The sequence below is a fragment of the Cherax quadricarinatus genome, unplaced genomic scaffold, assembly GCF_038502225.1.
Source record: "Cherax quadricarinatus isolate ZL_2023a unplaced genomic scaffold, ASM3850222v1 Contig56, whole genome shotgun sequence".
In the NCBI taxonomy this organism is placed as follows: domain Eukaryota; kingdom Metazoa; phylum Arthropoda; class Malacostraca; order Decapoda; family Parastacidae; genus Cherax; species Cherax quadricarinatus.
In genome coordinates this window covers 42482-70163 of record NW_027195082.1, presented here as the reverse complement: position 1 = coordinate 70163, position 27682 = coordinate 42482, and the positions used below count along the sequence as shown (strand labels likewise).

Here is a 27682-nt window from a genome sequence, read left to right as displayed (position 1 = left end):
CTTTTCCGTCGCCTGTAAAGGGAGCGCCTGTCTCTTTCTATTTTACATCTACTCCTCCTTTTTCTTAAGAGGAATAAGCCTTGTGCATACATCGAGTGCCACCGAGTTAATCTGTTCTAGGCATAAGTTTGGGTCTGTGTTGCTTAGTATATCTTCCCAGCTTATATCGGTTAGGACTTGGTTTACTTGGTCCCACTTTATGTTTTTGTTATTGAAGTTGAATTTGGTGAATGCTCCCTCGTGACTAGTCTCATTTTGTCGGTCTGGGGCTCCTCGCATACATGTCTGAACCTCAATTATGTTGTGATCTGTTTTTGATATGGTGACATTTCTTTTCAGATCATCATTGTTAGTGAATATGAGGTCTAGTGTATTCTCCAGTCTAGTAGGCTCTATTATTTGCTGGTTTAAATTGAATTTTGTGCAGAGATTTAAAAGCTCGTGTGAGTGTGAGTTTTCATCAGAGCTGCCTCCTGGTGTTATTACTGCAACAATATTATTTGCTATATTCCTCCATTTTAGGTGCCTTAAGTTGAAATCCCCCAGGAGCAAGATGTTAGGTGCAGGAGCTGGAAGATTTTCCAGACAGTGGTCAATTTTTAACAGCTGTTCCTGGAATTGCTGGGATGTTGCATCCGGAGGCTTGTAGACTACCACAATGACTAGGTTTTGGTTCTCGACCTTTACTGCTAAAACTTCCACTACGTCATTTGAGGCATTAAGCAGTTCTGTGCAAACAAGTGACTCTGCAATGTACAGGCCAACCCCCCCCCCCTTTTGCCTGTTCACTCTGTCACATCTGTATAGGTTGTAACCTGGGATCCATATTTCATTGTCCAAGTGATCCTTTATGTGGGTCTCAGTGAAAGCCGCGAACATTGCCTTTGCCTCTGCAAGCAGTCCACGGATGAAAGGTATTTCGTTGTTTGTTGCTGGCTTTAGACCCTGTATATTTGCAAAGAAGAATGTTATCGGACTGGTGGTATTGTTGGTACTGGGGGGGGATTTTTTTTCCGGCATTAGTATCTGTATCTGTTGGTTTGGAGTGGAGGCCATCGACTGTGGTTCCACTCCAGGAATGACTGGATTTGGTGTACGATTTCTGCCATTTCCTGCCAGTTTTTTTCCCTTCCTGGCACTAAAAAACCTCTCCCTCTTGAGTGGCTGTGGCTACTCAGGTTTTCCCATGGCCTGTCACCATCACTACTGTAGTGATACACCATACAGTCACTATCACTACTGTAGTGATACACCATACTGTCACTATCACTACTGTAGTGATACACCTTACTGTCACTATCACTACTGTAGTGATACACCTTACTGTCACTATCACTACTGTAGTGATACACCTTACTGTCACTATCACTACTGTAGTGATACACCATACTGTAACCATCACTACTGTAGTGACACACCATACAGTCACTATCACTACTGTAGTGATACACCTTACTGTCACTATCACTACTGTAGTGATACACTATTACAACCCAGGATTCCAAATGGCCTGTTACCGCGGGTGTAATGGGAGCAAATAAACACAGTAGAAAAAGTTTAGACTTATATTATCCTTCATCAATTTATAACAGCAATATGTACACTATGTACAGTGATAAGTATAGTGCACTCCACGGTAAGCAAAGCAGAAATAGAAGCCACAAGATAGCAGACCGTGCTTCAACCAGCTCTAGAATGGGAATGACAAGGGCAGACAGGAGAGCGGTACCCACATAACCTCTGCGATTGCCAAAACCATCTTCTTATTGGCTAGAACCTGGTCACTAGTTGAATGACGGGGCCCCATCATCAACTCTTAGCAACCTGGTTCGCTGGTTGGGGGAGATAGCCTGTAAATGAGGGTGTGTACATGCGCCGAATAAAGGTTGCGCACTCTTTGCATGCCACATACACCTTACTGTCACTATCACTACTGTAGTGATACACCATACTGTCACTATCACTACTGTAGTGATACACCATACTGTCACTATCACTACTGTAGTGATACACCATACAGTCACTATCACTACTGTAGTGATACACCATACTGTCACTATCACTACTGTAGTGATACACCTTACTGTCACTATCACTACCGTAGTGATGCACCTTACTGTCACTATCACTACCGTAGTGATACACCTGTCACTATCACTACTGTAGTGATACACCTTACTGTCACTATCATTGCTGTAGTGATACACCTTACTGTCACTATCACTATTGTAGTGATACACCTTACTGTCACTATCACTACTGTAGTGATACACCTTACTGTCACTATCACTACTGTAGTGATACACCTTACTGTCACTATCACTACTGTAGTGATACACCTTACTGTCACTATCACTACTGTAGTGATACACCATACTGTCACTATCACTACTGTAGTGATACACCATACTGTCACTATCACTACCGTAGTGATACACCATACTGTCATCACTACTGTAGTGATACACCATATAGTCACTATCACTACTGTCGCGCCCCTCCTTCACACTCCATTATATACAAAAATAAAAGGCCTGGTTAAAATAAGTTCTGTAATAATATATCTCAAAGCAGTTTATTACTAGCTAGATAAAGCAGGTTTGACTATATTATCTGTTATGGTATAAATCATCAAAGGTACTCTCAAGTAACGTTGTATTCAATGTTATTCGTTATGCATTATTATATTAGGTTAGGTATTACAAATGTGTAACCGCTACTGGAGGGACCAAATGGTGGTTCCAGAACTGAATCCACGAGTCGCCTTCTGACCCAACTGAAGTCAGGCTGTTGAGTAGTTGAGTGAGTCAGCTTCTAGCTCTAACTCCATACGGGTCCTCAACCCGAAGCTCTTAGCTCGATCTAGAACTTTAAACCAAATTCATTGCCTTGCCTTGCCTTTAGTTCCATAAAGTTTGGTAATTCATTTAGTCACCTCAGACCTTCCTAAAACACTGAGTCACCTCAGACCTTCCTAAAACACTGAGTCTCCTCAGACCTTTCTAAAACATTGAGTCACCTCAGACCTTCCTAAAACACTGAGTCACCTCAGACCTTCCTAAAACATTGAGTCACCTCAGACCTTCCTAAAACACTTAGTCACCTCAGACCTTCCTAAAACACTGAGTCACCTCAGACCTTCCTAAAACATTGAGTCACCTCAGACCTTCCTAAAACACTGAGTCACCTCAGACCTTCCTAAAACATTGAGTCACCTCAGACCTTCCTAAAACACTGAGTCACCTCAGACCTTCCTAAAACACTGAGTCTCCTCAGACCTTTCTAAAACATTGAGTCACCTCAGACCTTCCTAAAACACTGAGTCACCTCAGACCTTCCTAAAACATTGAGTCACCTCAGACCTTCCTAAAACACTGAGTCACCTCAGACCTTCCTAAAACATTGAGTCACCTCAGACCTTCCTAAAACACTGAGTCACCTCAGACCTTCCTAAAACATTGAGTCACCTCAGACCTTCCTAAAACACTTAGTCACCTCAGACCTTCCTAAAACACTGAGTCACCTCAGACCTTCCTAAAACACTGAGTCACCTCAGACCTTCCTAAAACACTTAGTCACCTCAGACCTTCCTAAAACACTTAGTCACCTCAGACCTTCCTAAAACACTTAGTCACCTCAGACCTTCCTAAAACATTTAGTCACCTCAGACCTTCCTAAAACATTTAGTCACCTCAGACCTTCCTAAAACACTTAGTCACCTCAGACCTTCCTAAGACATTTAGTCACCTCAGACCTTCCTAAAACATTTAGTCACCTCAGACCTTCCTAAAACATTTAGTCACCTCAGACCTTCCTAAATCACTTAGTCACCTCAGACCTTCCTAAAACACTTAGTCACCTCAGACCTTCCTAAAACACTTAGTCACCTCAGACCTTCCTAAAACACTTAGTCACCTCAGACCTTCCTAAAACAGTCACCTCAGACCTTCCTAAAACACTTAGTCACCTCAGACCTTCCTAAAACACTGAGTCACCTCAGACCTTCCTAAAACACTGAGTCACCTCAGACCTTCCTAAAACACTTAGTCACCTCAGACCTTCCTAAAACACTTAGTCACCTCAGACCTTCCTAAAACACTGAGTCACCTCAGACCTTCCTAAAACACTGAGTCACCTCAGACCTTCCTAAAACACTTAGTCACCTCAGACCTTCCTAAAACACTTAGTCACCTCAGACCTTCCTAAAACACTGAGTCACCTCAGACCTTCCTAAAACACTGAGTCACCTCAGAGCTTCCTAAAACACTGAGTCACCTCAGACCTTCCTAAAACACTGAGTCATCTCAGAGCTTCCTAAAACACTGAGTCACCTCAGACCTTCCTAAAACACTGAGTCACCTCAGACCTTCCTAAAACACTTAGTCACCTCAGACCTTACTAAAACACTTAGTCACCTCAGACCTTCCTAAAACACTTAGTCACCTCAGACCTTCCTAAAACACTGAGTCACCTCAGACCTTCCTAAAACACTGAGTCACCTCAGACCTTCCTAAAACACTGAGTCACCTCAGACCTTCCTAAAACACTTAGTCACCTCAGACCTTCCTAAAACACTTAGTCACCTCAGACCTTCCTAAAACACTGAGTCACCTCAGACCTTCCTAAAACACTGAGTCACCTCAGAGCTTCCTAAAACACTTAGTCACCTCAGACCTTCCTAAAACACTGAGTCACCTCAGACCTTCCTAAAACACTGAGTCACCTCAGACCTTCCTAAAACACTGAGTCACCTCAGAGCTTCCTAAAACACTGAGTCACCTCAGAGCTTCCTAAAACACTGAGTCACCTCAGACCTTCCTAAAACACTGAGTCACCTCAGAGCTTCCTAAAACACTTAGTCACCTCAGACCTTCCTAAAACACTGAGTCACCTCAGAGCTTCCTAAAACACTGAGTCACCTCAGAGCTTCCTAAAACACTTAGTCACCTCAGACCTTCCTAAAACACTTAGTCACCTCAGACCTTCCTAAAACATTTAGTCACCTCTGACCTTCCTAAAACACTGAGTCACCTCAGACCTTCCTAAAACATTTAGTCACCTCAGACCTTCCTAAAACACTGAGTCACCTCAGACCTTCCTAAAACATTTAGTCACCTCAGACCTTCCTAAAACATTTAGTCACCTCAGACCTTCCTAAAACATTTAGTCACCTCAGACCTTCCTAAAACATTTAGTCACCTCAGACCTTCCTAAAACATTTAGTCACCTCAGACCTTCCTAAAACATTTAGTCACCTCAGACCTTCCTAAAACATTTAGTCACCTCAGACCTTCCTAAAACATTTAGTCACCTCAGACCTTCCTAAAACATTTAGTCACCTCAGACCTTCCTAAAACATTTAGTCACCTCAGACCTTCTTAAAACATTTAGTCACCTCAGACCTTCCTAAAACATTTAGTCACCTCAGACCTTCCTAAAACATTGAGTCACCTCAGACCTTCCTAAAACACTTAGTCACCTCAGACCTTCCTAAAACACTTAGTCACCTCAGACCTTCCTAAAACACTTAGTCACCTCAGACCTTCCTAAAACACTTAGTCACCTCAGACCTTCCTAAAACACTTAGTCACCTCAGACCTTCCTAAAACACTTAGTCACCTCAGACCTTCCTAAAACACTGAGTCACCTCAGACCTTCCTAAAACACTTAGTCACCTCAGACCTTCCTAAAACACTGAGTCACCTCAGACCTTCCTAAAACACTTAGTCACCTCAGACCTTCCTAAAACACTTAGTCACCTCAGACCTTCCTAAAACACTTAGTCACCTCAGACCTTCCTAAAACACTTAGTCACCTCAGACCTTCCTAAAACACTGAGTCACCTCAGACCTTCCTAAAACACTTAGTCACCTCAGACCTTCCTAAAACACTGAGTCACCTCAGACCTTCCTAAAACACTGAGTCACCTCAGACCTTCCTAAAACACTTAGTCACCTCAGACCTTCCTAAAACATTGGTGAGATTAATGTATTATCAGTTGAAATTATTGTATTATTCTGTGTTAATAAGAATTTAGAACTTATCATCACATTCCTCGTTGTATAGTATTATTTTATTTATAATTGTAAATGTTTATCTGTATTCACTAATCAGGTATTAGTAACACTAAGTGATTGGTCATAAATAAAACTAACTGATTGGTAATAAATAAAACTGATTGGTCATAAATAAAACTGATTGGTCATAAATAAAACTGATTGGTAATAAATAAAACTGATTGGTAATAAATAAAACTAACTCATTGGCAATAAATAAAACTGATTGGTCATAAATAAAACTGATTGGTCATAAATAAAACTGATTGGTCATAAATAAAACTGATTGGTAATAAATAAAACTAACTCATTGGCAATAAATAAAACTGATTGGTCATAAATAAAACTGATTGGTCATAAATAAAACTGATTGGTCATAAATAAAACTGATTGGTAATAAATAAAACTAACTTAATAATTGGAGAGATAATAATGCCCCTATTGTTACGGTGAAGATTGTTACGGTGAAGATTGTTACGGTGAAGAGTGTTACGGTGAAGATTGTTACGGTGAAGATTGTTACGGTGAAGATTAATACGGTGAAGATTGTTACGGTGAAGATTGTTACGGTGAACATTGTTACAGTGAAGATTGTTACTGTGAAGATTGTTACAGTGAAGATTGTTACTGTGAAGATTGTTACGGTGAAGATTGTTACGGTGAAGATTGTTACAGTGAAGATTGTTACGGTGAAGATTGTACAGTGAAGATTGTTACAGTGAAGATTGTTACGGTGAAGATTGTTACAGTGAAGATTGTTACGGTGAAGATTGTTACAGTGAAGATTGTTACAGTGAAGATTGTTACGGTGAAGATTGTTACAGTGAAGATTGTTACGGTGAAGATTGTTACAGTGAAGATTGTTACGGTGAAGATTGTTACGGTGAAGATTGTTACGGTGAAGATTGTTACGGTGAAGATTGTTACGGTGAAGATTGTTACGGTGAAGATTATGTCGGAACAATCCTCACAACATCAGTGTTGTCAAGGTGGTCAGTGTTGTTAGGTTAGACAGTGTTGTCAGGGTGGAGAGGGATGTCAGGGTGGAGAGTGATGTCAGGGAAGACAGTGTTCTCAGGATGAACAGTGTTGTCAGTGTGAACAGTGTTGTCAGGGTGGACAGATATGTCATAGTGGACAGTGTTGTCAGGGTTAACAGTGTTTTCAGGGAGGACATTGTTTTCAGGGTGGCCAGTGTTGTCAGGGTGGACAGTGTTGTCAGGATGGATAGTGTTGTCTGGGTGGACAGTGTTGTCAGGATGGACAGTGTTGTCAGGATGGACAGTGTTGTCAGGATGGACAGTGTTGTCAGGATGGACAGTGTTGTCAGGATGGACAGTGTTGTCAGGGTGGACAGTATTGTCAGGGTGGACAGTGTTGTCAGGATGGACAGTGTTGTCAGGGTGGACAGTGTTGTCAGGATGGACAGTGTTGTCAGGGTGGACAGTGTTGTCAGGATGGACAGTGTTGTCAGGGTGGACAGTGTTGTCAGGATGGACAGTGTTGTCAGGGTGTGAAGTGTTGTCAGGGTGGACAGTGTTGTCAGGGTGTGCAGTGTTGTCAGGGAGGACAGTGTTGTCAGAGAGGACAGTGTTGTCAGGGAGGATAATGTTGTCTGGGTGGACAGTGTTGTCAGGGAAGACAGTGTTCTCAGGGTGGCCAGTGTTGTCAGGGTGGACAGTGTTGTCAGGATGGACAGTGTTGTCAGGGTGGACAGTGTTGTCAGGATGGACAGTGTTGTCAGGGTGGACAGTGTTGTCAGGATGGACAGTGTTGTCAGGGTGTGAAGTGTTGTCAGGGTGGACAGTGTTGTCAGGGTGTGCATTGTTGTCAGGGAGGACAGTGTTGTCAGGGAGGATAGTGTTGTCAGGGTGGACAGTGTTATCAGGGAAGACAGTGTTCTCAGGGTGGACAGTGTTGTCAGAGTGGACGGTGTTGTCAGGGAGGACAATGTTGACAGGTGGACAGTGTTGTCATGGTGGCCAGTGTTGTCAGGGTGTGAAGTGTTGTCAGACTGGACAGAGTTATCAGGGAGGAAAGTGTTGTCAGGGTGGACAGCGTTGTCATGGTGGACAGTGTTATCAGGGTGGACAGTGTAGTCATGGTGGACAGTGTTGTCAGAGTGGACAGTGTTGCTAGGGTGGACAGTGTTGTTAGGGTGGACAGTGTTGTCAGGGTGGACAGTGTAGTCATGGTGGACAGTGTTGTCGGGGTGGACAGTGTTGTCAGGGTGTGCAGTGTTGTCAGAGTGGACAATGTTGTCAGGGATGACAATGCTGATAGGTGTACAGTGTTGTCAGGGTGGACAGTGTTGTCAGGGTGGACAGTGTTGCCAGGGTGGAAAGTGTTTTCAGGGAGGACACTGTTGTCAGGGTGGACAGTGTTGTCAGGGTGTGCAATGTTATCAGGGAGGACAGTGTTGTCAGGGTGGACAGTGTTTTCAGGGTGAACAGTGTTGTCAGGGTGGACAGTGTTGTCAGTGTGGACTGTGTTTCAGGGAAGACAGTGTTGTCAGGGTGGACTGTGCTGTCAGGGTGGACAGTGTTGTCAGAGTGGACAGTGTTGTCAGGGAGGAGAGTGATGACATGTGGGCAATGTTGTCAGGGTGGATAGTGTTGTCAGTGAAGACAGTGTTGTCAGGAAGGATTGTGTTTTCAGTGTGGACAGTGTTGACAGTGAGGACAGTGTTGTCAGGGTGGGCAGTGTTGCCACGGTGGAGAGTGTTATCAGGGAGGACAGTGTTGTCAGGGTTAACAGTATTGCCAGGGTGGACAGTGTTGACAGAGAGGACAGAGTTGTCTGGGTGGAATGGTTTTTTCAGGGAGGACAGTGTTGTCAGTGAGGACAGTGTTGTCAGATAGGACAGTCTTGTTAGGGAGGACAGTGTTGTCAGGGAGGACAGTGTTGTCAGGGAGGACAGTTTTGTCAAGGGTGTAGACAGCCCATACTGTCTGCACAGACAGCCTGTGCTGTCTGCCAGTTGAGTTCATATTTCGTGCCATGCTCGTGCTGCCACCTATAGGCCTACCACTTCAGTATGCTCACAACTGCCTCTGCCTCACTCAGACAACAGGCCTTACTCCTCTCTCCCTCGTGGGCATGGTCCTCCCGGGCCATGGGCACTTAACACACTGCCTGTGTACTCCACGATACTACAAATAAAGTAAGAAGCCTCCAAAGCCCTTTATCATTACCAGTCGACCCAATAAACTCATTCAGCTTTGGTGGAAGCGGTGGTCACAGCAAGTGTGTTTGCCCGGAGAGAGGAAGGATGAGGGATGAAGCCGTCTTCACTTCATCACCCCACACAAGAAGCATCCATCTCTCAACGAGTTATCCTGATGTTGTGTCTGCATGTTTCAGCATCCAGACACTGGTACAAGCAGGATTTGGCCCAAATTTACCGTATTCCTTCGAGACTTGTAAGTGGCCTCCCTGTGACTCCACGCCACAGCGTCCCACACTGTTTCTCAAGTCACATGTTCAGCATCACTTGTATGTTGCTGTTGTTTTTTGGCTCGGCACAGCTATTTCAGCAAGTCAGAGGTGAGTTTGTGGTGATTTCTGCGTCCAGCGTGAGTATCACACCATGTTTTAGGTGGGAGAGGAGGAAGTGGCCAGATCCTCCCTCGCCCTACAATCACCCATGCTCCTCGCCACCACACTACCATACACCACCATGCCATCACTTCCTCTGTTGTGTTTTCTGCTGTTTTTCGTGTGAATTCATTGACAGAGCTGTGTATCTGAGTGCCCGAGGCCTCTCGAAGCCACGTGGATCACTAAGCCAAGTGCGGACGAAGCCCTATGGCTCACCAAGCTATGTGGATCACCAAGCCACGTAGATCACCAAGCCACGTGGAGGAAGCCAAATGGAGTGTCGACGATGTCACGTGGATCTACAAGCCACGTGGGTTACCAAGCCAGACGTCCCAGGCCACATGCTGTGGTCTGCTGCTGCATCACACTGACGTCACCTTATGACGTCACCCACGATGCTGCCCGACTTCACACCACCAACGATGCTGCCCAACTTCATGACATCACCCACAATGCTGCCCGACTTCATGACGTCACAATGTCTGCCTGACGCCTCCTCGAGACGTCTGCTGACATCACCATGCTGCTGATGTCACCTTGCAATGTCACCCCATGACATCACCTCATGACGTCACGCCTGATCGGCAGTGTTAGTTTCACAGTGAGCAATATGTTGTGTTGTCGAGAAGACTGAGAGAAGATATATGTCATGTGTTAATTAATTTCTCTCAGTCAGTATTCTCACATGTTCATGTATAGCTTAGCGTCGATTTTTGCAGAGAAAAGTGTAATTTGCTAGTGTAAGCCATGTAGTACCGCATGTGCAGTGTGGGTGTGTGCAGTTTTCTGTGTGTCCTGTGTGGTCTTGAACCCAGCTGTGTGTGGACCACAGGTCTGCACCCAGACCACTGTGTAGCACCTCCTATTACTTGTCACCCGGTGTGACCTGCATGCTTGACAGCTGATATTAGTCAGCCCTGAGCGTCTGAGCCTCTAGTTCCGAAAGCTTTTTATGTTTGCCACTCGTGATGCCCTGCAGAATCATACCTGCTACGATTCTCATCGAGATTTGTTTCACTTCGCCTCCTGACCTTCAGAGTGCAGTTATATGTAGAGAAACAAGTCTGGGGATGCTTAAACTAACCTTTTCTATAACTCCAACTGACGAGAGAATGACACTCGTCAAGCCGCAGTTAGACCCTGACAGCAGGCGGTGTGTCAGCCTCGTGTCACAAGCTTCAGTGAGCTCCTGCACAAAGATGATGTCACTTTGACTGCTAGCCCGCTCACTGCAGTATGGTGTATGATGTTACAACTCCCAGATGTTTCGCCGAATCGTCTCTGCCACGACTCACTCTACGCTCGCTGGCAGTGACAGCCCCAGCGACAGTACCAGTCGAGAAATGTCCTCCTGAGTCTCTTGCCAGAAGAAGTCCTGCCCAGTTGCCGAATACTGACGATGCCTCTCTCCAGGGCACCAGCAGGTTGTGCCCCAGGTTGAGTGGAACCTGCAGTGACTCCTACAATGACTGCTTCACCATTCCGCAGGAGACCATACCCTGTTATGCCACAGCTCAGCTGCAGTGATGTCCCCTGTGTTGCAGTATCTGTCCAGATGCAGGAAGGCATGCAGTGATGCCCCTCAATGCTCACTGCCTATGACCACGATGTTTAGCACACTCTACCTGTTTTTTCCTACCCTCCCTGTACGAAGTTTTTTTTTTCCATGTCCATATGCATATATATATGTTTTTATTCTGTGTTCTGTGCCCTGTTCCTACACGAGAGAGAGACTGAGTTTTTTTTACCGCCAGTCATGGTCAGGGATGACCATGTGGTAGGTGGCCGAGCGAATTTAGATAGCCTGAACTGTTGGCACAGACAGCCTATGCTGTCTGCCAACTAAGTTCATATTTTGCGCCATGCTTGTGCTGCCACCTATAGGCCTACCACTTCAGTATGCCCACACTTGCCTCTGCCTCACTCTCTCAGTGGCCTTCACTCAGACAACAGGCCTTACTCCTCTCTCCCTCGTAGGCATGGCCCACCAGGGCCATGGGCACTTAACACAGCCTGTGTACTCCACGACATTGCAAATAAAGTAATAAGCCTCACAAGCCTTATCACTGAACCTCGCTCTGAAGGAACAACCAATAAACCCGTAAACAGGGAGGACAGTGTTGTCAGGGAGGACAGTGTTGTCATGGAGGACAGTGTTGTCAGGGAGAGCAGTGTTGTCCGGGAGGACAGTCTTGTCAGGGTGGAAAGTGTTGTCAATGAGAACAGTTTTGTCAGGGAGGACAGTATTGTCAGGAAAGACAGTGTTGTCAGGGAGGATGGTGTTGTCAGGGAGGACAGTATTGTCTGGGAGGACAGTGTTGTCAGGGAGGACAGTGTTGTCAGGGAGGACAGTATTGTCCGGGAGGACAGTGTTGTCAGGGAGGACAGTGTTGTCAGGGAGAGCAGTGTAGTCAAGGAGGACAGTGTTGTCAGGGAGGAGAGTGTTGTCACTGTGGACAGTGTTGTCAAGGAAGACATTGTTGACAGGGAGTAGATTGTTGTCGGGGAGAACATGTCATGCTGGAGAGTGTTGTCAGGGAGGAGAATGTTGTCAGGGAAGAAAGTGTTGTCTGGGGGGACGGTGTTGTACTGGAAAAGAATGTTGCTAGCATCGACTGTGCTGTCACGCAATCCAGTGTTGTCATTGAAAGTGTTGTCAGTGAAACTGTTGCCACCGTGGACATTGTTGTCAGGAACGACAGTGTTGTCAGTGAGGACAGTGTTCTCAGGGAAGACAGTGTTGTCAGGGTGGAGAGCGTTGGCAGAGTGGACAGTGTTGTCAAGGTTGATAGTGTTGTCAGCGAGGACAGTGTTGTCAGGGAGGACTATGTTTTCAGGGTGGACAGTGTTGCCAGTGAGGACAGTGTTGTCAGGGTGGACAGTGTTGTCAGGGTGGACAGTGTTGTCAGGGTGGACAGTGAGGACAGTATTATCACTGAGGACAGTGTTGTCAGGGAGGATAGTGCTGTCAGGGACGAAAGTGTTGTCAAGGTGTACAGTGTTGTCAGGCCGGACAGTGTTGTCAGGGTGAACAGTGTTGCCAGAGAGGGCAGTGTTGTCAGTGAGGACATTGTTGTCAGATATGACAGTGTTGTAAGGGTATACATTGTTAACAGGGAGGACAGTGTTGTCAGGGTGGACAGTGTCGTTAGGGTGGACAGTGTTGTCAGGGTGGACAGTGTTGTCAGATAGGATAGAGTTGTCAGTGAGGACAGTGTTGTTAGGGAGGACAGTGTTCTCAGGGAGGATAGTGTTGTCAGGGTGGAAAGTGATGTCAGTGAAGACAGTGTTGTCAGAGAGAAGAATGTTGTCAGAGGACAGTGTTGTGAGGGAGGACAGTGTTCTCAGGATTGACAGTGTTGTCAGCGTGGGTATTGTTGTCAAGGAATACAGTGCTGTCAGCATTAACGGTGCTGTGAGGGTCAATAGTAGTGTCAGGGAGGACAATGTTGTCAGCGTGGACAGTGTTCTCATAGTGAACAGTGTTGTCAGGGAGGACAGTGTTGTCACGATGGACATTGTTGTCAGGGTGGACAGTGTTGTCAGGGTGGAAATTGTAGATGAATGGTTCAGAGAACCGACATGTTGATAAATTAGACACATGTGCAACTCTTGGGTATCTTTATTGAGGAAACGTTTCGCCACACAGTGGCTTCATCAGTCCATACAAAGGAGAATCTTGAAGAACAGGAGGAGAATGAGGTAATCAGTCCCTCAACCTTGATGGACTGAACACATCGACTCAAGGTTGAGGAACTGATTACCTCATTCTCCTCCTGTTCTTCAAGTTTCTCCTACGTATGGACTGATGAAGCCACTGTGTGGCGAAACGTTTCCTCAATAAAGATACCCAAAAGTTGCACATGTGTCTAATTTATCAGGGTGGAAAATGTTGTCAAGGAGGACAGTGTTGTCAGTGGGTAGAGTGTTGTCAGGGAGGACAGTGTTGTCAGGGATGACAGTGTTGTCAAGGAGAACAGTATTGTCAAGAAGGACAGTGTTGTTAGGAAGGACAGTGTTGTCAGGGAGGACAGTGTTGTCAGGGAGGACAGTGTTGTCTGGGAGGACAGTGTTGTCAGCGTGGAAAGTGTTGTCACTGACAAGAGTGTTGCCAGGGAGGAGAGAGATATCAGGGAGGACAGTGTTGTCATGGAGGACAGTGTTGTCAGGGAGGACAGTGTTTTCAGGGAGGACAGTGTTGTCAGAGAGGGCAGTGTTGTCAGCGTGGAAAGTTTGTCACTGACAAGAGTGTTGTCAGGGAGGAGAGAGATATCAGGGAGGACAGTGTTGTCAGGGAGGACAGTGTTCTCTGGGAGGACAGTGTTGTCAGCGTGGAAAGTGTTGTGACTGACAAGAGTGTTGCCAGGGAGCAGAGAGATATCAGGGAGGACAGTGTTGTCAGGTTGGAGAATGTTGTCAGGGGGGACAGTGTTGTCAGGGAAGGCAGAGTTTTTAGTGTGGACATTGATGTCAGGGTGAATAATTTTCTCAGGGTGGAGTGTGTTGTCAGGGTGGACAGTGTTGTCAGAGTGAACAATGCTGTCAGGGTGGACAGTGTTGTCAGAGTGAACAATGTTGTCAGGGTGGATAGTGTTGTCAGGGTGGACAATGTTGTCCGGGAGGACAATGTTGTCAGGGTGGAAAATGTTGTCAGGGTGGACAGTGTTGTCAGCGTGGACAATGTTGTCAGGGTGGACAATATTGTCAGGGTGGACAGTGTTGTCAGGGTGAACAGTGTTGTCAGTGTGGACAGAGTTATCAAGAAGGAGAGTGTTGTCAGCGGAGACAGTGTTGTCAGGGTGGACAGTGTTGTCAGTGTGGACAGAGTTATCAAGGAAGGCAGTGTTGTCAGTGGAGACAGTGTTGTCAGTGTGGACAGTTTTGTCAGGGTGGACCGTGATGTCAGGCACTCCAGTGATATCACTGAAAATGTTGTCAGAGAAAAGCGTTGTCACAGTGGACATTGTTGTCAGGAACGACAGCGTTGTCAGTGAGGACAGTAATATCAGGGAGGACAGTGTTGTCAGCATGGAAAGTGTTGTCACTGACGAAAGTGTTGTCAGGGAGGAGAGAGATATCATGGAGGACAGTGTTGTCTGGGAGGAAAGTGTTGTCTGGGAGGGCAGTGTTGTCAGGGAGGGCAGTGTTGTCAGGGAGGGCAGTGTTGTCAGGGAGGGCAGTGTTGTCTGGGAGGAAAGTGTTGTCTGGGAGGGCAGTGTTGTCAGGGAGGGCAGTGTTGTCAGGGAGGGCAGTGTTGTCAGGGAGGGCAGTGTTGTCAGAGAGAGCAGTGTTGTCAGGGAGGGCAGTGTTGTCAGAGAGAGCAGTGTTGTCAGGGAGGGCAGTGTTGTCAGGGAGAGCAGTGTTGTCAGGGAGGGCAGTGTTGTCAGGGAGAGCAGTGTTGTCAGGGAGGGCAGTGTTGTCAGGGAGGGCAGTGTTGTCAGGGAGGGCAGTGTTGTCAGGGAGAGCAGTGTTGTCAGGGAGGGCAGTGTTGTCAGGGAGGGCAGTGTTGTCAGGGAGGGCAGTGTTGTCAGAGAGAGCAGTGTTGTCAGGGAGGGCAGTGTTGTCAGGGAGAGCAGTGTTGTCAGGGAGGGCAGTGTTGTCAGGGAGAGCAGTGTTGTCAGGGAGGGCAGTGTTGTCAGGGAGGGCAGTGTTGTCAGGAGGACAGAATTGTCAGGGATGACAGTGTTGTCAGGGAAGCTAGATTTGTCAGGGTGAACAGTGCTATTACCTCAGATAGAGATGTCAGCGTGAACAGTGTTGTCAGGGACAACAGTGTTTTCAGGGTGGATAGTGTTGTCGGGTAGGACAGTGTTGTCAGGTAGGACAGTGTTGTCAGGTAGGACAATGTTGTCAGGTAGGACAGTGTTGTCAGGTAGGACAGTGTTGTCATGGTGGATGATGATGTCAGAGTGGACTATGTTGTCAGGGTGGACAGTGTTGTCAGGGTGGACAGTTTTGTCAGGGTGGGCAGTGCTGTCAGGATGGACAGTGTTGTCAGGGTGGCCAGTGCTGTTAGGGTGGACAGTGTTGTCTGGGTGGACAGTGTTGTCAGGGTGGATAGTGTTGTCAGCGTGGATAGTTTAGTCAGGGTAGACAGTGTTGTCAGTTTGGATAGTGTTCTCAAGGTGGACAGTGATGCCAGGGTGAACAATGTTGTCAGGTTGGGCAGTGTTTTCAGTGTGGATAGTGCTGTCAGAGTAGACAGTGTTGGAAGGAAGGAGAGCGTTTTCAGTTTGGACAGTGTTGTCAGAGTGGACAGTGTTGACAGGGTGGACAGAGTTTTCGGGATGGACAGTGTTGTCAGGGTGGACAGTGTTCTCAGGGTGGACAGTGTTGTCAGCGTGGATAGTGTTGTCAGGGGAGACAGTGTTGTCACGGTGGACAGTGATGTCAGGGCATATACAGTGTTGTCAGGGTGGACAGTGTTATCAATGTGGATAGGGTTGTTAGTGAGGACAATGTTGTCAGGGTAGACAGAGTTGTCAAGGTGGATAGTGTTGATAGGGTGGACAGTACCCAACTAGCATCATCACACACAGTAAGACACAGTACACAACTAGCACCATCACTCACAGTACGACACAGTACACAACTAGCACCATCACACACAGTACGACACAGTACACAGCTAGCAACATCACTCACAGTACGACACAGTACACAACTAGCATCATCACACACAGTAAGACACAGTACACAACTAGCATCATCACACACAGTAAGACACAGTACACAACTAGCATCATCACACACAATAAGACACAGTACACAACTAGCATCATCACACACAGTAAGACACAGTACACAACTAGTATCATCACACACAGTAAGACACAGTACACAACTAGCATCATCACACACAGTAAGACACAGTACACAACTAGCAACATCACTCACAGTACGACACAGTACACAACTAGCACCATCACACACAGTACGACACAGTACACAACTAGCACCATCACACACAGTACGACACAGTACACAACTAGCACCATCACACACAGTACGACACAGTACACAACTAGCATCATCACTCACAGTAAGACACAGTACACAACTAGCATCATCACACACAGTAAGACACAGTACACAACTAGCATCATCACACACAGTAAGACACAGTACACAACTAGCATCATCACACACAGTAAGACACAGTACACAACTAGCATCATCACACACAATAAGACACAGTACACAACTAGCATCATCGCACACAGTAAGACACAGTACACAACTAGCATCATCGCACACAGTAAGACACAGTACACAACTAGCATCATCGCACACAGTAAGACACAGTACACAACTATCATCATCACACACAGTACGACACAGTGCACAACTAGCATCATCACACACAGTAAGACACAGTACACAACTAGCAACATCACACACAGTAAAACACAGTACACAACTAGCGTCATCACACACAGTAAGACACAGTACACAACTAGCATCATAGCACACAGTAAGACACGGTACACAGCTAGCATCATCACACACAGTAAGATACAGTACACAACTAGCATCATCACACACAGTAAGATACAGTACACAACTAGCATCATCACACACAGTATGACACAGTACACAGCTAGCATCATCACACACAGTAAGATACAGTACACAACTAGCATCATCACACACAGTAAGATACAGTACACAACTAGCATCATCACACACAGTATGACACAGTACACAGCTAGCATCATCACACACAGTATGACACAGTACACAACTAGCATCATCACACACAGTAAGATACAGTACACAACTAGCATCATCACACACAGTATGACACAGTACACAGCTAGCATTATTACACACAGTAAGATACAGTACACAACTAGCACCATCACAAACGGTAAGACACAGTACACAACTAGCACCATCACACACAGTAAGACTTAGTACACAACTAGCACATCACACACAGTAAGACACAGTACACAACTAGCACCATCACACACAGTAAGACTTAGTACACAACTAGCACATCACACACAGTAAGACACGGTACAAAACTAGCATCATCACACAGAGTAAGACACGGTACAAAACTAGCACAATCACACAGAGTAAGACACGGTACAAAACTAGCATCATCACACACAGTAAGACACCGTACACATCTAGCATCATCACACACAGTAAGACACGGTACACAACTAGCACCATCACACAGAGTAAGACACGGTACACAACTAGCACCATCACACAGATTAAGACACGGTACACAACTAGCACCATCACACAGAGTAAGACACGGTACACAACTAGCACCATCACACAGAGTAAGACACGGTACACAACTAGCACCATCACACAGAGTAAGACACGGTACACAACTAGCACCATCACACAGAGTAAGACACGGTACTCAACTAGCACCATCACACAGAGTAAGACACGGTACTCAACTAGCACCATCACACAGAGTAAGACACGGTACTCAACTAGCACCATCACACAGAGTAAGACACGGTACACAACTAGCACCATCACACAGAGTAAGACACGGTACACAACTAGCACCATCACACAGAGTAAGACACGGTACACAACTAGCACCATCACACATAGTAAGACACGGTACACAACTAGCACCATCACACAGATTAAGACACGGTACTCAACTAGCACCATCACACAGAGTAAGACACGGTACTCAACTAGCACCATCACACAGAGTAAGACACGGTACACAACTAGCACCATCACACAGAGTAAGACACGGTACTCAACTAGCACCATCACACAGAGTAAGACACGGTACACAACTAGCACCATCACACAGAGTAAGACACGGTACACAACTAGCACCATCACACAGAGTAAGACACGGTACTCAACTAGCACCATCACACACAGTAAGACACAGTACAGAGTGAAACACTTACTGAGCCGCTTAAGTTGAGGTAGTGTGGAGGTCACAGTGTGGTGTAGTTGTGGCAGAAGACAGCCAGCATGGTAGTCACTCACCACAGCCAGGTGAAAGTCCCTCAGCTTATTACACTCCTCCAACAGTCTCACTCCTCCACCAGTAAGACAACCCATGAAGTCCTCCAGGTGTCTCCTGTACCAGGATAAAACACTGATGAACACCTTACACTTACCGACTCATCACTTACACTGTATATTACACCAAGTGGTAGTGAACAATGTTACACTGTATATTACACCAAGTGGTAGTGAACAATGTTACACTGTATATTACACCAAGTGGTAGTGAACAATGTTACACTGTATATTTCACCAAGTGGTAGTGAACAATGTTACACTGTATATTACACCAAGTGGTAGTGAACAATGTTACACTGTATATTACACCAAGTGGTAGTGAACAACACTACACTGTATATTACACCAAGTGGTAGTGAACAACACTACACTGTATATTACACCTAGTGGTAGTGAACAACGTTACACTGTATATTACACCAAGTGGTAGTGAACAATGTTACACTGTATATTACACCAAGTGGTAGTGAACAATGTTACACTGTATATTACACCAAGTGGTAGTGAACAATGTTACACTGTATATTACACCAAGTGGTAGTGAACAATGCTACACTGTATATTACACCAAGTGGTAGTGAACAATGCTACACTGTATATTACACCAAGTGGTAGTGAACAATGTTACACTGTATATTACACCAAGTGGAAGTGAACAATGTTACACTGTATATTACACCAAGTGGAAGTGAACAATGTTACACTGTATATTACACCAAGTGGTAGTGAACAATGTTACACTGTATATTACACCAAGTGGTAGTGAACAATGTTACACTGTATATTACACCAAGTGGAAGTGAACAATGTTACACTGTATATTACACCAAGTGGTAGTGAACAATGTTACACTGTATATTACACCAAGTGGTAGTGAAAAATGTTACACTGTATATTACACCAAGTGGTAGTGAACAATGTTACACTGTATATTACACCAAGTGGTAGTGAACAATGTTACACTGTATATTACACCAAGTGGTAGTGAACAATGTTACACTGTATATTACACCAAGTGGTAGTGAACAATGTTACACTGTATATTACACCAAGTGGTAGTGAACAATGTTACACTGTATATTACACCAAGTGGTAGTGAACAATGTTACACTGTATATTACACCAAGTGGTAGTGAACAATGTTACACTGTATATTACACCAAGTGGTAGTGAACAATGTTACACTGTATATTACACCAAGTGGTAGTGAACAATGTTACACTGTATATTACACCAAGTGGAAGTGAACAATGTTACACTGTATATTACACCAAGTGGTAGTGAACAATGTTACACTGTATATTACACCAAGTGGTAGTGAACAACGTTACACATTATTATACCCATGAAACATCACTTATACTATTATACATGGGTATAATGTAAGTGATGTTTCATGGGTATAATATAAGTGAGCTTATATGGGTATTATATAAGTGATCTTATTTGGATATTACATTAGTGATCTTACATGGGTATAATATAAGTGATCTTAATCTTCAACTTGTCGGTTTTTCAAACCATTCATCACAACTGTCAGACACTGCAGCATCATGGGATCTTCTTACAAAGAATTCTTCAACACTTGTTCAACCTTTGGACAAAGACCTACTTCGACTAGTGGATGGTACCACTATGACCCCGCCTCCGCCTGCTTCATCTCACCAGCATAAAGTACATAAGCCACGTCTACGGCCCTATGCTGTACATGCTTCAAGATTGATGGACTGAACACATCGACTCCAGGCTGAGGGACTGATTACCTCAAACTCCTCCTCTCCTTACACCTTCCAGCTTTGTATTGGACTGATGAAGCCACTGTGTGGCGAAACGTTTGCTGAATAAAGATTCCCATATGCTGCATAAGTGTCTCAATCTTCAACTTGTCGGTTTTTCAAACCAGTCATCACTTCCATCATGTCTCCCCTTATTCTTCGTCTAACAGGTGAATGTAATTTAAGGGTCTTCAATCTTTCTTCATAAGGAAGATTTCTAATGCTATGTATTAATTTAGTCATCCTACGCTGAATGTTTTCTAACAAATTTATGCCCATTCTGTAATATGGAGACCAGAATTGAGCTGCATAATCTAGGTGAGGCCTTACTAATGATGTATAAAGCTGCAGTATAACCTCTGGACTTCTGTTGCTTACATTTCTTGATATAAATCCCAGTAACCTGTTTGCCTTATTACGTACGATTAGGCATTGCTGTCTTGGTTTAAGATTACTGCTTACCATAACCCCCAAGTCCTTTTCACAATCTGTATGGCTAAGCTCTACATTATTTAGCTTATAAGTGCTAGGGTTGTAGACACTCACGAGCTTCAGAACCTTACATTTATCCACATTAAACTGCATCTGCCACTTTTCTGACCAGGTATTGAGTTTGTCTAAACCGTCCTGGAGTTCCCTGATATCTACGTTTGAATCAATTATCCTACCTATCTGTGTGTCATCGGCGAATTTGCTCATATCACTAGTAATTCCCTCATCAAGATCATTGATATATATTACAAACAACAACGGGCCCAAGATTGATCCCTGTGTGAACGTCACTTGTTACAGATCCCCACTCGGATTTAACCCCATTTATGGACACTCTCTGCTTCCTGTCTGTGAGCCATGATTCGATCCATGACAGCACTTTTCCCTCAATGCCATGAGCAACCACTTTCTTTAACAGTCTCTGGTGCGAAACTCTATCAAAAGCCTTACTAAAATCAAAGTAAATAATATCAAATTCTTTATCGTGATCAACGGCCTCAAAAGCTTTACTGAAGAAAGTTAATAAATTAGTTAGACAAGACCGGCCTCTTGTGAATCCATGCTGAGTATCATTAACCAGATTATGCTTATCCAGATGGCTTCTTATAGTCTCAGCTATAATTGGCTCTAGTAATTTGCCTACAATTGAGGCCAGGCTTATTGGGCGGTAATTTGACAGTAACGACTTGTCCCCTGATTTAAAAATAGGAATTACATTAGCCATCTTCCACATATCAGACACTACACCTGTTTGAAGAGATAAATTAAAAATATTAGTTAATGGTTCACAGAGTTCCATTTTGCATTACTTAAAAACCCTTGAAAAAAGTTCATCAGGTCCCGGTGACTTATTTTGTTTCAGACGATCTGTTTGTTTCTTAACCATTTCACTAGTGACTGTGATGTTACATAATTTATCTTCTTCAGGCCCACTATAAACACTAATTACTGGAATATTGTTAGTGTCTTCCTGTGTAAAAACCGAGAGAAAATAATTATTTAAAATCGAGCAAATTTCATTCTCCTTGTCAGTAAGATGTCCAGAGTTACTTTTAAGGGGACCTATCTTATCTCTAACTTTTGTTCTTTAAACCTGGAAAAAACTTTTTGGGTTAGTTTTAGAATCCCTAGCAACTTTAATTTCGTAGTCCCGTTTAGCTTTTCTTATCCCCTTTTTAACGTCCCTCTTAATGTCAATATTCTGATTCGTAGGATGACTCTCACCTCTTTTGATACGCCTGTAAATTCCTTTCTTATTGCCCTAAAAGATATTTGAGCCTATTATTCATCCATTTTGAATCATTTCCGTTTGATCTAATTTCCTTATAAGGGATAAACGTTCTTTGAGCAGCATGTATTGTGTTCAGAAAACTGTCATATTGATAGCTCTCTTCGTTACCCCAGTCAACAGATGATAAGTGTTCTCTAAGCCCATCGTAATCTGCTAAGCGAAAATCTGGGACTGTTACTGAGTTATCCCTACTATCGTACTTCCATTCAATGCTAAATGTAATTGATTTGTGGTCGCTAGCACCCAGTTCCTCTGAAACTTCTAAATTATTAACAAGGGACTCCTTGTTTGCCAGAACTAAGTCAAGCAGGATATTTCCCCTTGTAGGTTCTTTCACAAACTGCCTCAAAAAAACAATCCTGAACTACTTCTAAAAAGTCGTTAGATTCTAAATTCCCAGTTAGAAAATTCCTATCAATATTACTAAAGTTAAAGTCCCCTAGAATTACAATGTTATCGTGCCTTGTGGCCTTAACAATTTCCTCCCAGAGTAGTCTTCCTCGGTCTCTATCCAAGTTTGGTGGATGGTATATCACACCTAAAATCAATTTTTCATGCCCCTCTGTTTTCTCTTCTGTACCAGGATGCCATTGTGTTGCAGTGTGTGACAGAGTGAATATCAAAATAGTATACAATACCGACAGGTTGGCAGGTAAGACACTGCTACTACTCTGCACCTCTTCTTCCGACAGTATTTAAGTCTCAAGACTGTCACTTGATCTTCAGTTAGTTCCAGTCTTTGGAACAGAACTTCTCCAGGCTGAGGGACTGACAACCTCAAATCTACGACTTCAAAGGTGATGGACTGATTACATCCTCTTCACCTCTCTACTGCTCCTGCGTACTTTCTGTACTCGACTGAAGAAGCCTATTGTGTAGGCGAAACGTTTCGGAATAAAGTTGCCTAAATGTTTCCTACATAGGCAGCATGTATAGTGTTCAGAAAATTCTCGTATTGATAGCTCTCTTCGTTACTCCAGTCCACAGATGACAAGTGTTCTCTAAGCCCATTGTAATCTGCTAAGCGAAAATCTGGGACGATTACTGAATTATCCCTACTATCATACTTCCATTCAATGCTAAAGGAAATTGATTTATGATCACTTGTGCCGAGTTCCTCTGTAATTTCTATATTATTAACAAGAGTTTCCTTGTTTGCCAGAACCAAATCAAGCAGGTTATTTCCTCTTGTAGGCTCTGTCACAAACTGCTTCAAAAAACAATCCTGAACTATTTCTAAGAAATCCTTTGATTCTAAATTCCCAGTCATGAAATTCCAATAAATCTGACCAAAGTTGAAGTCTCCTAGAATTACTACGTTATCGTGCCTTGTGGCCCTAACAATTTCCTCCCATAGTAGTCTCCCTTGATTCCTATCGAAGTTTGAGGGACGGTATATCACACCTGAAATAAATTTTTTCATGTCCCTCTGAAAATTCTATCCCAACAGACTCTGTATGTGTTATTTCAGATTTTATACCCGTTTTTATGCAACAGTTCAAGCGATCTCGGACATACAATGCCACCCCACCCCCCATCCCAATACTTCTATCTACTTGGAACAATTTGAAACCCTGAATGTGACATTCTGCAGGTATGTCCCGACTTTTTGAATTAAACCACGTCTAAGTTATGGCAAATACATCAATGTTACCTACACTAGCAACTAATCTCAACTCGTCCATCTTATTCCTAGCACTACAGCTCTTAGCATAATGTACATTGAAAGACACTCCTTTCTCTTTATCCTTCCTGCTCATTTCACCTAGTGTCACTGGTTCTCCAATATGTACCTCGTTCTGATTATTACTAGTTCCCCGCCAAAACCCATACCGCTAACTATTCCTAGTTTAAAGTCCTAACAGCTCCCTCCACTGCAGTTGTCAGGGCCCCCACCAGAGACCTAGATAAGTGTACCCCATCCCTGGCATACATGTCATTTCTGCCGTAGAAGAGGTCACAGTTGTTAATGAATATTACCGCATTTTCCTTATAGTATTTGTCCAGCCAGCAATTGACACCAATTGATGGATCTATAATTTCCTCACTAACAGAACTCAGAGAGTAGTAGCCAACAGAGTAAAGTCCGAGGCAGCCACGGTGAAAAGCTCTGTTCCACAAGGCACAGTACTCGCTCCCATCTTGTTCCTCATCCTCATATCTGACATAGACAAGGATGTCAGCCACAGCACCGTGTCTTCCTTTGCAGATGACACCCGAATCTGCATGACAGTGTCTTCCATTGCAGACACTGCAAAGCTCCAGGCGGACATCAACCAAATCTTTCAGTGGGCTGCAGAAAACAATATGAAGTTCAACGATGAGAAATTTCAATTACTCAGATATGGTAAACACGAGGAAATTAAATCTTCATCAGAGTACAAAACAAATTCTGGCCACAAAATAGAGCGAAACACCAACGTCAAAGACCTGGGAGTGATCATGTCGGAGGATCTCACCTTCAAGGAACATAACATTGTATCAATCGCATCTGCTAGAAAAATGACAGAATGGATAATGAGAGCCTTCAAAACTAGGGATGCCAAGCCCATGATGACACTCTTCAGGTCACTTGTTCTATCTAGGCTAGAATATTGCTGCACTCTAACAGCACCTTTCAAGGCAGATGAAATTGCTGACCTAGAAAATGTACAGAGAACCTTTACGGCTCGCATAACGGAGATAAAACACCTCAATTACTGGGAGCACTTGAGGTTCCTGAACCTGTATTCCCTGGAATGCAGGCGGGAGAGATACATGATTATATACACCTGGAAAATCCTAGAGGGACTAGTACCGAACTTGCACACGAAGATCACTCACTACGAAAGCAAAAGACTTGGCAGACGATGCAACATCCCCCCCCCCAATGAAAAGCAGGGGTGTCACTAGCACGTTAAGAGACCATACAATTAGTGTCAGGGGCCCGAGACTGTTCAACTGCCTCCCAGCATACATAAGGGGGATTACCAACAGACCCCTGGCAGTCTTCAAGCTGGCACTGGACAAGCACCTAAAGTCGGTTCCTGATCAGCCGGGCTGTGGCTCGTACATTGGTTTGAGTGCAGCCAGCAGTAACAGCCTGGTTGATCAGGCTCTGATCCACCAGGAGGCCTGGTCACAGACCGGGCTGCGGGGGCGTTAACCCCCGGAACTCTCTCCAGGTAAACTCCAGTTAATTGCCCTGGACAACCATTAGTTTCCAACTCCTCTCCTTGGCAAAATACCACATGTGACAGGGTTCCCACCCTTCTTCTTAATTATTTCTATTGCTGACCTATACCTGCTAATCAGATCCTCACTCCTACATCTGCCAACGTCGTTGCCACATGCACTGAGGCAGATAATAGGATTGCTCCCATTACCTTTCATGATGTCGTCCAGACGGCTAACAATATCCCCCATCCCAGTTCCAGGAAAAAATACCCTCTGCCTCCTCTGCCTGTCCCTAAGACAAAAGGCCCTATCCATAAGCTAAACCTGACTGTCTCCAACTAAAATGATGCTCTTACCTTCACTTGTGGAATTCGTTGTGACATTCTTCATGGTCTTCGCTGGGGTTCCTAGGGATGTTTCACTAACGTCTGCCAATTCTTCCTTGGTGCTCGTTGTGACGTTCCCAGTGGAAAACTTGCATTCGTCAGGTAGCACTGAAAATGGGTTGGAAGTTTCCACAGCAGTCTTCTGGTTCTTCGTTGTTTCTGCCTCTCCAACAGTCTTCTTGATCCTCAGCTTGGTTCCATGTTGTGCAGCCACTGACCAAGTTCCTCTCTTAACCTGAGGACTCACAACAGGATTAATACAAATCCTGTTGTTCTCCTCAGTTAATCGCCATATCTCCAGCTTAGTAACCATAAGCTCCTCTTTTAGCTGCCGGTAGAGTTGCTCAAGAGAGGGCATCCTGGTTCAGATTCACAGAGAGCACACAAACAAGTCTTCACAGAGCTAAGTACACGTCACTGCTCGAGCTAAGTACATGTCACCACTGCTTATTTGCTCATGTCAATCATAATCCCTTCATCATAAGAACATAAGAAAGGAGGAACACTGCAGCAGGCCTGTTGGCCAATACTAAAGAGAGGGCCTAAAACTGATCCTTGTGGAATGCCACTAGTGACTAATACCCATTTAGATTTGACCCCATTCATTGAAACTCTCTGCTTTCTATTGGTAAGTCATGCCTCTATCCATGCTAGAACTTTACGTCCTATACCATTAGCTGCCACTTTTCTTAAGTCTCTTGTGAGGTACTCTATCGAAGGCTTTACTAAAATCCAAATAAACAATATCATATTCTTTATCACTGTCTAGTGCCTCAAATGTTCTACTGAAGAACGTCAGTAAGTTTGTCAGGCAGGAACGACCTCTCGTGAACCCATGCTGAGATTCATTTATCAAGTTATGCTCTTCAAGGTGACTTCTGATAATGTCAGCTATAACTGATTCTAGTAACTTGCCCACTATAGATGTCAAGCTTATTGGACGGTAATTTGAAGGAGTGGACTTATCCCCTGATTTGAATATGGGAACCACATTAGCCAGCTTCCACAACTCTGGCACAACACCAATAAGGATGGACGCATTAAACACACCCATTAATGGCTGACTAAGTTCCATCTTGCATTCCTTAAGTACCATGGAAAAAACCTAGTCGGGCCTCGGGGATTTATCTATTTGATAATCATGTCCCTCGTGACAGTAATATTAGTTAATTTGAATTCATCAGGAACTGAATAATTGTTAATTTCTGGAATCCCATTTATGTCTTCCTGTGTAAAAACTGACAAAAAATTATCAGTAAATAAGGAATACATTTCCAGTTCGTTATACGTCAGCTGTATATTCCCAATTTTCAGAGGTCCTACGTTTTCCTTCGCCTTCGTCCTATACACTTGAAAGAACCCCTTTGGATTAGTCTTTGATTCATTAGCAACTCTAATTTCATAGTCACGTTTAGCCTTTCTAATCCCCCTTTTTTACTTCTCTTTTAAGCTGAACATATTGGTCAGTAAGGTTAACCTCTCCTCTTCTGATGCGCCTATAAGTTCCCATTTTCTCCCCTAATAGATGCTTTAGCCTCCTGTTAATCCATTTGGGATCGTTATTATTAGTCTTAATTTCTCTCTGGGGAATGTATATACTCTGAGCACGGTGTACATTATTAAGAAAAAAAGTCACAAGTGGAGATCCCTTCGTAATCATATATATCATCATTATCAATAGAATCATTAGCTAGATAACCCCAGTCGAGATTTGACAGGTGTTCCCTAAGTCCATTATAATCGGCAGAACGAAAATCAGGGATTTTTGCCGTATTATCATTATTCCTGTATTCCCAGTTAATGCTAAAAGTGATGGATTTGTGATCACTTGCACCAAGCTCTTCAGTGATCTCCAGATTATTCACGAGTGTTTCCTTATTTGATACGTCTAGGTCTAGC

The 27682-nt window shown here is 44.2% G+C and overlaps 1 protein-coding gene across 1 annotated transcript in view; it reads right to left on the bottom strand.

Annotated features, from left to right (window-relative positions):
- The window catches only part of LOC128703852 (uncharacterized), a 76631-nt gene that overhangs the window by 30482 nt on the left and 18467 nt on the right, over positions 1–27682 (bottom strand). Inside the window, exon 2 of the mRNA XM_070079953.1 lies at positions 18563–18738. Within this exon, the coding sequence (XP_069936054.1) occupies positions 18563–18738 (176 nt within the window). The remainder of the gene's footprint in view (positions 1–18562; positions 18739–27682) is intronic.